The 13,758-nt window shown below is 45.7% G+C and overlaps 1 protein-coding gene across 2 annotated transcripts in view; it reads right to left on the bottom strand.

Annotated features, from left to right (window-relative positions):
• The window catches only part of PHYHIPL (phytanoyl-CoA 2-hydroxylase interacting protein like), a 94,023-nt gene that overhangs the window by 46,107 nt on the left and 34,158 nt on the right, over positions 1-13,758 (bottom strand). Inside the window, exon 1 of one of the 2 annotated variants that reach the window (XM_034775862.1) lies at positions 6,181-6,448. The exons of the other annotated variant lie outside the window; for it this stretch is intronic. Within the exon in view, the coding sequence (XP_034631753.1) occupies positions 6,181-6,289 (109 nt within the window). The 5' untranslated portion in view covers positions 6,290-6,448. Of the gene's footprint in view, positions 1-6,180; positions 6,449-13,758 lie in introns of those variants that run through there. 2 annotated transcript variants of the gene reach the window in all.

Below are 13,758 nucleotides of genomic sequence, written 5' to 3'. Positions count from 1 at the left end.
AAAACCAGGTATGACTTGAACTAGATCCTAAAAGGAATGGGGAAGTATTGGAGAGGACTGAAGACAAATTGATGTAGCCACACTTCTTTGCACATGTTACATGGTAGGTAACAGAATTCTGCACATTCTAGAGTCTAAGATCTGGATTTTCAGAAGCTAATAAAAATGCAGCTGCAACAGTCAAAGTGAGAGGCAATAAGAACATGAATGAAGATTTACCAGTGGTAAATCAAGAAAGTGTTGACATGCACATTTAGATACATGTAGGGACAGATTCTGATCTAAATTACACTGGTGTAAACCAAAAATAACCTCAGTGAAGTCATTTAAGTTAGCCTGGAATATGATCTGTATGAGGTGGAAAAAGAAAGAGAGCACAGCATAAACAATTATGTCAAGTTCATGTGCAAAGGAGGCAAGCCTGAGGTCAGACCAAGAAGGAAGAGAGAGGAGATGAAGATGTGTTCGAAGATGTGTCTCTTGCCCAAGAAAAGTACTTCTGCCTTTTAGCTATTTAAATTAAAAATGTTGAAAAGAAAATCACCAGTTTAAGTGATCAAGAAGGGAAGAGAGGCTGAACAGGGAGGAGGTGATAACAGATATGTAGTTACGTATAATCAAAGTACAAGAGATAAATTTAAAGGTAGAGATAAGATGACCAAGCAGTAGAAGACAGATAGAAAAGAGGAGAGAGGCGTATCTGTCTTTCATTTAAAAGATTAAAAAAATAACAAAAAAACATCTAATGATCATCCAAGATCCCTGTTATGAGATGGTTTGAGATTGTTGGTCCGCAGATGCAGAAGGCAGTAGATGCCCTCTCCCAAAAATGATTCATCGTGAAACCATGTCTCATGAAATCTTACTCAGTAGGAACACAGATACATGGACTGAAAATTGGCTGAGAGACAGTAAACAAAGGATAAATGGCAAAGTGTCAAATGGGGTCAGATGTCTAGTGGGGTTCAACAGAGCTTGTAGCTAGTTCCAGTCTTAATTAACATCTTACTTAATAATCTGGAAGAGAGGGCACATTAGTGAGATTAATAGATAATATTAAATTAGGAGGAGTTGCAAATACTTGAGGAGTTTAGAAACGTGGGCAGAAAATGACAAAAACATATTCCATTAGGGAAGAAGCAGAATAATACATTTGGGAAAAAATAATCTGAAACAAACATACTCAGTGGAAGGGAGAAATATGGAAAGCAGTAATCATATTTAAAAAGTCCTAAATATAAATAGGTTTCAGAATAGCAGCCGTGTTAGTCTGTATCCGCAAAAAGAACAGGAGTACTTGTGGCACCTTAGAGACTAACAAATTTATTAGAGCATAAGCTTTCGTGGACTACAGCATCCGAAGAAGCGGGCTGTAGTCCACGAAAGCTTATGCTCTAATAAATCTGTTAGTCTCTAAGGTGTCACAAGTACTCCTGTTCTTTTTGCTAAATATAAATAGTGAACAGAAATTAGACAGAAGTTTGCAGACTAACTGAGAAAAAAAAATGCAGTTCTGAGCTGCGAACCCATAGATATATTACAGAGTAGGGAAGTGACACACCTCTCTGTGGATGTGTCTACACTGCAGCTGGGACAGACCCTCCTGTCACACTGTCCGGAGTGGCTCATGACCGTGAGTGCCTATCTCAGGGCAGACAGTCAAAAACAGGGCAGACACCCCAAATTAGTGGTATGGTCTATAATTAGAGTTCACCAACCAAGTAACAAATGTGAACTCCTGGATCACTATACCAGTCTTACTATGGCGTCACAGACAGTGCCTTGGGCACTCCAGTCTATCTTGCCACCCAGGCAAGCTGCACTTTGTGGTAAGTGGTCACCAAAAATCATAAAATATTCATGTTGCTTCCAGTCCCAAGAGACCAGTCATTTACCCCAGATCAATTAGTACCCTAGATCTTACACCAAAGACAATACCTGTAGCCAATCCTGAAATAAACTATCTAAAGATTTATAAACTAGGAAAAAGAAATGAGAGTAATTTACAGGTTAAAGCAAGTAAACATATACACACAAATGAACTACCATCTATGATTCCTAAAGAGGACAGAGATGTAGTAATCTGTCCATTCAAAATGTCTGTCAGGGTAGACCCAGGTTGAACCTAGGGATCTCTGCTTTAGTTTAGTGTCTCTGGCCCTATGAGAGTTCAACCAGCAAAGAGATGATCATTTTTCCTTGTAAGGCATTTTTATATCTTCCCTAATACATCAAGCTAATAGAAACCGTTCCCAAGGAGTTCCCTTCTTCATGGAAGTGGGATGGGGAGGAATGCACTTAAAGTCTTTTATCCTTGACCTCGCACAATGGCTCATTTGCATTTAGTGGACAGGATTTAACATCTTATTACAGACCATCATCTGCATTACACAAGGGTTTTTCCCTGTTTGATGAGTTATGTAATCACAGGTTTACAATGCAAATGCTAGGTATCACAGTATAACATGGGGTATAGTTGAGTGAGAACAATACATACAGTATTCCACAAGCAGTTTATAAAACACTAAACTGATTCTAATCAACTACCATCTAGTATTTATGTTCGTAATGTTCACACAGGTAAGCAACACTGGTTTCTAGCTATGCATTTGTAAGTGTTCAGTGAAGCCTGGGCATGAGCTGGCATCTGGTCGCTAGCGTCACATCTCCCAGCTTGGGTAGGGAGACTCACACTAGCTCTGTTCAAGTTACCATGCCAAAAATAGTGGCGCGGATGTTGCAGCATGGATAAGCTGCCCAAACACAAGCCCACCTGAGCAGGGTTAGCATGTCTGTCTACCTGGGCTGGGAGGCACACTCCCAGCTGCACTGCAGACATATCCCATATGGCTAGCTGTGCTTATACATGGAATATTTCATTCAGTTCAGGCACCTCTTTACAGACAAATTGGAAGCAGTTCAGAGAAGAGTAAAAGAAACGAGCAGGGGAGTGAAGGGATTAATTTGTGAGGAAAGATTAAAAGGGCTAAATACGTATAGTTTGGCTACAAGACAGCTAATGTGGTTGATAACAATTACAGGCAGTCCTCAAATTTACAATGTTTGAGTTACGACGAACGGCACTTACGACGCTTCTACGTAGACACCCTGATTCAACTTATGGCTATATGTTTCGAGTTTACGATGCTCGGTCCCGCAATGGACTAGATTGCAGTTCCGAGTTCCAACATTCCGACTTATGACGCAATTGTAAGGAACCAATAGTGTCATAAGTCTGAGGACTGCCTGTACACATATTTGAAGTGTGTAAACAGCAATGAGGGAGACGAACAAGGAGGGAGAAGAGAGGAATATTATGGTAAAAATGATGAAACTGAATAAATAAGGGGACATTTTGCATGACTATTGAGAAAAAAACGTCCTTACGCTAAGGTCTTGTCTACAAATCCCCAGCAAAAGGCATTAGGGGGTGCAATTGCAAAAGCAGCTCTAACGTGTTATGCTCTAGCTGACCCAGGCATAGCTCTGTTTTTCATAGGTTTTTTTTCTACACTTTTTAAAAAAAAGAGTGCCCGCTCTTTTAGTTTTATACAACTTTCATACAAAAAGACATTTTTAAAGGATTCAAAGTCATGTTTATCTGTAAAACACTGTCTGACAAAACCCTCATTCACTTCAGTGGGGGCACATTTCGCCCTGAGCACCAAAAGCCTTACAAGAAGGTGCATTACAATAAATCATAAATAATATGTATACACACAAATGCACTGGTTAAATATAGGTACCAATTTAGATGCCTAAATATGTTCTTGCACTCTCAACTACACAGCTCAACGTCCTCAGGCTCATCTACTTGTTTTTGTGTTCACATTAAACCATGATTTTTTGGTTTTTAAGTGCCACCTGTTGGAAATATTAAAGTATGTTCAAGTGCAATTCTGTGCCCAATTAGGCACACAATTGCAGAATTTACATGCGCAATACAGGTGCATCTTTTTAAAATTTAGATCTGTACTCGTGAAGCAATGATCCAATCTCGTATTGGGGCTTAATACGCATGGGATTAGCTCGTAAAACCAGATCTACAGAAGCGAAAGTTGTTTTCCAGTGATGACAGTTTAAACAGGAAATTCTTGATTAAAAAACAAAACAAAAAGAAAAATTAATTATTTGGATCTGCTAGTCTGCCCCAGTCTGCTTCCATAAAAATTGAGCACTGCTTAATTACAGTATGCTAAATCAATTAGAAGACTGCAGCAATTAACATAGCAGACTTTATCAACCTAGCTTGGGGCAGGCAAAAATTAAAGATTACGTAATTTGTTTATTTCCAATACAGGGATCTCACGTAAGAGTATTTTGTCAAACAACAGCAATCTAGTCCTTCAGATTTAGGGGAAATTGTAACTGCAGAGTTAATTTTGTCACAGTATGCTGCTCCATCTATCAACATACAACGAAAGCTTTATTTTATCTGTGATCCACTCACGTAGATATACAATTAAGTTTCCCTAACCAGTGATTTAGGTATAAATGTAGCGATGGAAGCACACATTCTATTTTGAATTTAAAATATGTAAACAAAAAGAATTTCTTATGTTGCCATAAAAGTAATTGAAAGCTCTATTGAAATACCTTCTCAGTTTCCTTAACAACATTTTAAAAAATCAAGACTTTACACATCCTCAACTATGAGACAATCAAGTCTGGTTAAATCAAAAGTACTGAAACATTTAACAATAACATGCTTTTAACAGAATACTAAAGAAAATCAGAATGATTATTTCCATAATCAATTGATACCTACAAAAATTATGCTGCAAAAATATATCCATGTAGAGAAAAAAAGTTAAATTAATCCAAGCAGTGTAATTTCTTAGCATAATAACCCAAATGTTCAGTGAAGTCACTAAATAAGCCAAATTCTGTTCTGTTCTTTCACCACTTAAACTGAAAAATATTATCAAATTATGTTAAAGTTATTTATGCTTTTTTATGTCAAAGCAAGGAGACAAGAATAATTCAGATAACTGAACACAAGACAATACTCTCAGGTAATTTTTCTAAACACAAGTTTCTCTGTTGTTTTAGTATCATGTCTCTCTTGGAAGTTGGAAATAACTGTATATAATTAATATTAACCTCACTTATAATTGCTAGTCTTCAGTATTTGTGCATCAGTATGTAAACTGTTCCTTCCTGGCTCCTCATTACAACCTTATAATTGTTTGGGCTACTTCAACTCAGTTAATCCTTAAAATTGCTTCTGCACTGTAAAACAAAACTTCATTTGTTTAACAGTCCAGCTATGCCATTAAGCACAACTATCTACATTGTATACCAATTTTGTTCCTTCGCTTGCACATCTGTTTATTTCAATTCTATTGAGCATTAGACTTAGAACTCTGTGTACAGAACAAAGGTTTTAATATTAACGCACAAAATGTATAGCATCAGTTATGCATTCTACCAGATGTACCAGGCCAATTCAGTGCAGATGCTTGGCAATTTTTGAATCACTGCCCAGAATCATGAAGGTTGTATCTGTCTATGGTGCTGAAATATGGAAACCCCTCCTTCCTTCCCAATTTCGCGTTACCACTCCAAACCCCATGTTGACAAACAGATCGTTAGTTTATTCTGTTGGGTTATTATTCAAAAACAAAAAGGAATTGGCAACAAGTTTCTGCATTAGACAACGAGAGCTAGCAGACGCCTATGTATATGTTCGGTACAAGAACTACCCTACGATACAAAATGCTACAAAGGAGTTTGAGCCTCAGCCTCGATCATGGCTAACAAAAATCATTACAATCAATATCCAGTATCTAGACCCCGAATCTCGCTGCAAATCTACCCCTAGCTCTTTAATGTCTCTCTTGGAATAAAACCCACAACGTACATTAATGTTAAGGGGCAAGACTGGGAAGCAGGCGAGCCGACAGCCCCATAGGTAAAAGCACTGCATGGTAAGGGAAGATTTCAAAGAGGGGTGGGTTCCCCCCAATAAGGTGCAACCTTCTCCTTTTCTTTTGTTCTCCAAAGGCAGGAGGGTGTGTGCGTGTGTGTGTGTGTGTGGGGGGGTGCTTACACCTACAAATACATGGGGGGTAACAAAGGACCATACGCCAAGGGGATTAATTTGTATTAGCATCCATGGGGCAGCGGGCAGCAGCATTTTGCGTCTGCGAGGATTAGCCCTATGGAGCCCAGACTCACCGTCCCTATCGCAGAGCTGAATCGCCTCCAGGCTGAGATTCTTGATCACATCCTCGCAGGGGCTGGTGGGGCTGCTCATGCTGCTGCGATCCAGGCGCGGAACCTCCATTGTCCCCTTCTCCTTCTCCTCCCTTGGCTTCTGCGGGCGGCCGCACAGCGGGCAGCGGCTCTGGCTCCCGGCGGAGACAAGCGGGCGGGCGGGCTGGCGCGGTGGGTGCAGAGCGGCGCGCTGTAGGGAGTGGAGGCAGGGCAGGAGCGAGCGGATTTGTCACTGCAGCGGAGCGGGGAGGGGGCAGCAGAGAGACGCGCACTCATCACACCCCAGGCTCTGCATTTAAAGGGGCCGCCGCCCGGGGCTGCTGAGTCAAAGCCACAGCAGGACAAACACCTCGCTGTGCATCGGGCGGCGGCCGAAGGCCTCCCTCCCCCGCCCGCTGCCTATGCAATGGCTCTGGCGGCGCGGCTTTCCCAGCTGCGCCAGGACCAAGCCCCCCGTCCCATTCCCCGGGCGCCACGGCCCCGCCGGGGGTGGGGTCCTGCAGCCTGTCCCTAACCCCCGGGCCCAGTGCAGCGAGCAGCGGCTTCAGGCCGGGCTTACCCCGGGGCGCCGGGCGGGGAGACTGCAGCCCCGGGCCCCGCGGGGAGGGGAAGACCCGAGTGCCGGCGACTGCCACTCCGGGCGCCATCTCCTCCGGGACTCACAGACCGGCCCTGGCCGTGCCCAGCTCCCCAGGACCTGGCCCCCAGGCGAGGAAATCCACCCCCCCTCCTCATCCCTCCCTCCCTTCCCCCCACACCGCTCAGCCCTCCCCAGCGCACCCCCCTTCCTCTCCACTCACCCCAATCCCTCACTCCTTCCCGCCTCACACCGACAGGCCCCCGCCTCGCCTTCAAGCGCGGACTGCCACCCCAAGCAGTCCCCACTACACACCATGTGAGCGCCCCTCCCTCACGTGGCCAAGCCACTCCCACACGTGGGTGTAATGTCCCAGCCTGAGAGGGAAGCAAGGCAGAAATCCTAGGAAGGGCCAGGCCAGACAGCAAAACAGTCTCCCTGGGTCATTGGAGTGCTACCCAGCCCAGCCTGCTAGCCCAGCCAGGACACTTGACCTGCTCCCGGTACAGCTCACCCCAGCTGCCTCTGCTCCCAGGATCCCTGCTACGCCCCTGCCCTTGCAATCTTCCAGGCCTTTTGCTCCTGCTCTGGGCTCTGCATCTTGCACATGGCTCTGTGTGCTGAGGGAAGTACCTCTGGCCCCCAACAGCCTTCTAGGAGTACAGGAAGGGGCAGGAACAAAATAACCCCAAAGAATGCTATGAACAAGTCCCATGAGAATCATGGTTGGGGTAGGAGTTAAATACCCTTGCAGCACTGTTCAGAATTTGCATTACTTGGATTCACTTTTATCTCCAGTTCGATCAAGAGTCTTAAAACTGCAACCCATATGTACAATAGAGAGACACCTCAGGTCCCTTTCATGTGATGCAGCAGAGGTTACTGGGGATTAAAAGTACAGCTGCTGTGTTAAGGTATGCTGTCTCCACAAGCTGCATCTCCAACTCGAAGGTGAGAGTGCCTGCAATTTCCTCCATTTTAAGTCAGTTAAGTGCAGTCCATGTAGCTGCTAGCCTCACTAGACAAAGTTTAGGTAGCCCTACATGGACATAGGAAACTTCATTCTGGTTTTGGTTTGTATTTTTTGGCCCTCTTCCACACAGTGTGGGTTCTTATTTCAGGGTTACTCTCACACATTTATATGTATTGATTTTCCATTTCTGAACAAACATGTTACTAACACAACCCCATAATTACAGTGAACTGCAGAAGCACTATACCAATGGTGGGCCACTGGGAGCTATGGGCAGCCGTGCAGATGTAAACAAACAGTCTGGTGTTCCACCAGCAGCTTACCCTGATGGGCTACGCGCGGTCTGTGGGATGCAAATTGCCCACCACTGCACTATACACATTCAGGCCTGGTCTACACTACATGGTTTGGTCAAGGCAAGGCTGCTTACCTCAACCTAGCTGTGGATGCAGTTACACTTAAATTTCACAACTGCCCTGCTACACTGACTTAATAACACCACCTCTCCGAGTGCCGTAGCGTCACAGTCAATGTAGTTTGGTTTATGCAATAGCAATGTAGACACTGTGTTACTTACATTGATGGTTACTGGCCTCCAGGAGCTGTTCCACAATGCCCAACAGTGACCGTTCTGGTCACTGCGGTGAATTCTTCTACCCACGGGACAGGTGGCCGCCATCTTTAAAGTCCCACACATTGTTTAAATTCCTTGTTCTGGTTGCCTAGCTTGGCAAGCACATCTAGCAGCTCCCCACTTTTGTGTGCAAGTGCCCAGCTGACCATGGCAGCTACACACTTCAGACGTGCTCCTGTCTGAAGGAGATGTTGGATCTTCTTAGTCTGTGGGGAGAAGAGGCTGTGCAGGCACAGCTCTGATCCAGCCCTAGAAACATTGATATCTCTGAGCAGATTCCTCGCAGAAGAAGGGCTACAAGAGGGACCAACAGCAGTGCCATGTGAAAGCCAAGGAGCTGTGGCAGGCATACCAGAAGGCAAGAGAGGCCAACAATCTATCTGGTGCAGAGCTGCAGACTGGCTGCTTTTACAAAGAGCTGTGTGCTATCCTCAGCGGAGACCCCACCACTATCCGCAAGAACCCTGTGGATGCTTCAGAGGAGCCTGACTCTCAGCCTCCGCCATGAACAGTGAGGAGGAAGAGGTGGACAAGTAAGAAGAGTAGGAGGGACAGGTGATGGGTGGGGATCCAGCCACGCAGTGAGCCAGAATATGTTTGACTACAACGCAGTCCAGCCAGTCCTGACACTTGAGCATGGACGAGTCTGATGCAGGGGAAGGAACCTCTGGTAAGTATGCCATTTGCTTTGAAATTACAGGGATGGAACCCCCAAAGTATCAGGACACATCTGTTGATTTACTTTGTTTTTTTACTTGTGCTAGAAGAGGTAGTGAAACAACCAAGAGAGAGAGAGTTACTATCTGCTTTTCGTTCCCCTCAGAAGTTAGGCAGAGGGAGCTACGCAGAGCAGTTTGTTTATGTGTATTGGGATGTCCCGTGAATTCTCCGTAGAGATCTCAATGAAACTTTCATGGAGGTACTCTGCAATCCTCTGCCGAAGGTTGCTGGGGAGGGCTGCCTTATTTCTTCCACTGTGGTAGGATATTTTCCCATCATTCAGTGATTACTTTAGCAAGCATCATTACAGTACACAGACTAGCAGCATATGGGCCCAGGCGGCATCAGGACACCAGCAGCAGCTGTGCTCTCTTGGCCTCTGTTACCCTCAGGACTGAGATATCAGCTGAAATCACCACCACCTGTGGAAAACTGTGCCTGTATTCAGCCCCATTGTCCTATAAACATATACTCATGCCTGTGAGCTAACCCCCCACTCCTCTCCCCAGAGCCATACTCACCATGGCTGGTGCTGTGACTGGCCCCGTACTGTATCAGTCCCAAGGAGAAGTCAGAATGTAATGCTTACAACTTTCAGGGATCAAGGGGAGTGAGTTCAGTATCCTAAGTTTTGATTTCTGTCGTGAATACACTGACAGTGGTACCTCTGCGGGTTGGGTTGTATCTGCAGCTGCTGCTACTGTAGCCTTGAGGGTTTTCCCCTCCACACCCACAGAAGGCCTGAACCAGATAAAGAGAAGAAAGAAGAGAACTCAGGTTGATATGTTCTAAGAGATGCTGCAAGCTTGTGCTGCATCAGAGAACGAGACCAGGGCGTGGAGGTTGGCCCTTGCAGACAGCATGGAAACAGAAAGAGTGGAGAGGAAAAAGGCCTAGGAATCCAAGCTAAAAAAGGAGAGGGAGAATCACCAGAACATAATGGGGCCCCTCAGGCAGCAAACAGAGATGCTGTGATAGATCTGCAGGTCCAAGAATCCCATGCTTACCGTTCTGCAGCCCATAGACAACTCAACATCAGGACATCCCTACACCTCCCTCCTTAACATTCCACGTGACATCAGGGGCCATTGCATTACCCCTACCACTCCACCTCAGGGGGGCATTAAAGACAATCACAGCTGACTTGTGAAAAAGACATGGTTGGTGTATGTGTACCTGAAATGGAAATGACTGTTCTTACCTCTTCATAAGTTGTGTTGCCTTAATTTATTAAGTTTTATAAAGTTCTAAATGTGTTTTAGTCGCATGGTTCATGTTTCAGAATTCAATTATATTTTTTGGAACATAATTCATCTTTATTATTTCACAACATATGCTGGCTGGTGCTGAGCAGATCTGACACCCCCAAATTTCCTGTTACTTCATTTTGCCACAGAACCCATAACATCATTCACAGACAATATTAATAGGTGCATTGGCAGTGTTATATTCTTATGCACCCAAGCACCTGGGGAAGCCTGGGGGCCAGCTGCACCAGCCGCTGCTCTGGCAGCCTCAGGCAACTTGTCCCCGGCGTTGCCCTGGAGCAGTGGTCTGGGACCAGCGGCAGTGGTGGTGGAGTCCCAGGTTGCCCCCCGCCCAGACCAGTGGTGGCGGTCGCATGGCTCTGCGCCACCCTCGCCTGGATCAGTAGCAACGGGGCCACAGGCCATCCCCAACACGGACTGGTGGTGGGGGAGCCCCAGGCCATCCCCCTCCCGGAGCAGCAGCGGTGGCAGGGCCACAGGCCACCCCGCACCCAGACCAGTGGCAGCAGCAGCAGGGGGGGCCCTGGCCTCTCCCCACCTGGAATGTCAGTGGGGCCACAGGCCGCCCTCTGCCTGGGCCCAGGCCGCTCCCTGCACAGAGCAGCAGCGGGGCCATGGGCAACCCACCCCAGCAGCAGCAGGGAGCCCCGGGCCATCCCCCTTTCCAGCAGGGTCCTGGGCTGCCCCCCCCACCAGCAGAAGCATCGCCCTATGCTCCCTCTGTCCCCCAGCAGCAATCTTCAGAAGCACCCCCCTCCCAGCCGGTAAGATTTAGGCACAGGTATTTTTAGTAAAAGTCATGGACAAGTCACAGGGCATGATTTTTTGTTTATTGCCCATGATCTGTCCATAACTTTTACTAAAAATACCCATGACTAAAACATAGTCTTACTCATGACAATAGTGCAGAGCTGTGCAGGTTTCATGCTTCTGTCAGAGATGGCAGACTGCGAGGAGGGACATGTGAGTTTGCAGGCATTTTGAAAAGAGGCACAAAATATTATGGGTTTCAGATGAAATTATGGGATGGAAAAACACTGCATTATGGGAAGTTGAACCCATGCTACCAGTCAGTCATCCCTGCGCAATATTTTTCAGCCCCAAGAGACATCACAAAATCTTGTCAACGCACCCCATGCTGGATGATGGTGAGTTACAAAGTGGGATAACTACTCACGTTGCACTTCTCATCATGAGCATTTGCATCAATGCAGAGTGGACGTGCGCTGCCAACACAAGGAGTATAGTGTGCACATGCACAAGTGATACATACAGCCGCCGCAACTTTGGTTGACATAATTTTGTTGTGTAGATGTGTCCTCAGTTCTTATTCCTTTAATTATAGAACAATTCCATGGAAGTAGTATTGTCCATACCCAGCTTGGCAGGATGGGGAGAGCAGAGTGATTATTATAGACTACAGCACAAGACACAAGGATGAGAAATTCATTTAAGATATTCCTCATTGTAGCCAGGTGGTTGTTTACCGAGCCAGGGGTTGCTTTGCAGGTACCGGGCCTCTTTTGAAAGGCCTCTGAACAGTTGCAAACAGGCTTTCAGGCAGGTAACAGTCCCTGCTTGGTGCTATTTTCATAACAAAAGCCAGTTCTTAACAATACTCAGAGTTCCAAAATAAAGTCCATCACCATATAACTGTCCATACTTAGCTCTGGTGTCTTCTCTCCCAGCCAGAGCTCTTCTTCTGTCCCAGTCTGTTCTCACAAGCCATCCTCCTAGCTCTTCCTAGCTGGAACTTAGCCTCCTGGCACTGGCCTCTAGGCCCCCAAACTCCTAGTCCCAAACTCCATCCATGTTTCTCCATAGGAGCCTCCTGCTCCCTGGGATCCTCTCTGTCATAGCTCCCTTGGTTTTGGGATATTCCCTACAGTTTCCTGGGCTTATCTCCTTCATTGTAGCCTCCTGACATTCTTTATAGGGCAATCACCCTGATTTCTCCCAGATGTGACTCATTCTGTAATTATGGTTAGCTAGCTCCAGGCCCTAAGGGGCAAGCCAGCCTGTTAAGCTCATATACTACCTCCTTGCTTTGCTGAAATATGTTTTGGGGGTAATGAGAAAAATCCTGAGGTGTGCCAAAGCTAATTTTGTTGGAAATAAGGTTTCATATTCTCAGATGAAGATGTTCTGTGAGTTAGTCAATTAACAAGTTGAGGAATAAGAAGTAGGATTGAAGGAAGTGGAAAACAGGGCCATAAAGCCATAGGAAAAGAAGTTTACTGACATTTAAACTTTGTACAGCTGTTATCTTTTTACATTTACTGTTATCATTTTTGCTTGGAAAATTTCAGCTCCTCTCTGCCACAAAAGCCAATAAATGCAGATTAAAGAATAAAAATTCTGGAGATCTGGATGTCTCTAATAATGGGATATAGAGCTTTTCACCTCTAGGTTGCTGGTTTAAATTCAAAATCAGATCAGCAGTGCCTGAATGTGATTACCTACTGTCTGATGGCCTTCCTGAAATGAATTGATATCAGTCCATTTCCTAGTACATAGGAATTCACATCACAATAACTACTTTTGGCACCTTTTTGACAGTTTCAGAAATCCTCTGAGTTGTAGTGATAGGTTTTGGAATAAGGACGCTTGTTCATTTGATATGGACTCAGACCAACTCATTTCACATAGGCCACCACACGGCATTCAGATCATCATGTCTTTTGTCCACTACCAAACTCCTTTGGATATGAAATGGTGACTAGAAGTGAAAGGCTCCCAATCTACTTTATCAGTCTCCCAGTCCTTTCCCAAGGTTCACCATAAGCTGCACTCCTGTCAGCAAGCTCCATACACAGATAGGTACTTGCCACACGGGACTTGCTCTCCACTGGGTTCTGGGGTTACCCCGTTCCTCCCAGCTGCTTCCAAGACCCACAAGTTTAGGGGCGGTGGCTCTGAGGCTCCCTTCTCAAAAAGCACTTTCAGTGGTGCTGTGAGCTGGGTCCTCCCTTCCCATGGTGGCCTCTGGTACTCCCAATGCGGGATGGGGGAAAAGGTTCTGCAGTGCTCCCCTGCTCCTATCCCTCCCTCCCACTCCCCCCCTCTCTGTCTCTCTCCTTCTCTTTTTCTTCCCCAAACCAAAAGTGAGGGATGTGTGGGATTCAGCAGCAACAGGATGGAGAGTGTGTGAGGGGAAAAAGAGAGTGAAATGGGGAGTGAGCAGTGGAAGGGAAGCAGTATTGAACACAGAATATGAAATGAATATGGAGGGGCAGCATGAGTCAATAGAGAAGGAGAAGGAAAAAGTGAATATGTAGACTGAATGAGGGTGAGGGTAGAGAAAGAGGGGGAAGGAATGGGACTCTTGAAAGACTGCACTCATTGGTTATTAATTTCAGCTCTGGCA

Source organism: Trachemys scripta, chromosome 7 (assembly GCF_013100865.1).
Source record: "Trachemys scripta elegans isolate TJP31775 chromosome 7, CAS_Tse_1.0, whole genome shotgun sequence".
Lineage (NCBI taxonomy): Eukaryota > Metazoa > Chordata > Testudines > Emydidae > Trachemys > Trachemys scripta.
Note: the sequence above shows the minus strand (reverse complement) of the source record. Positions and strands in the feature narration are given on the sequence as shown.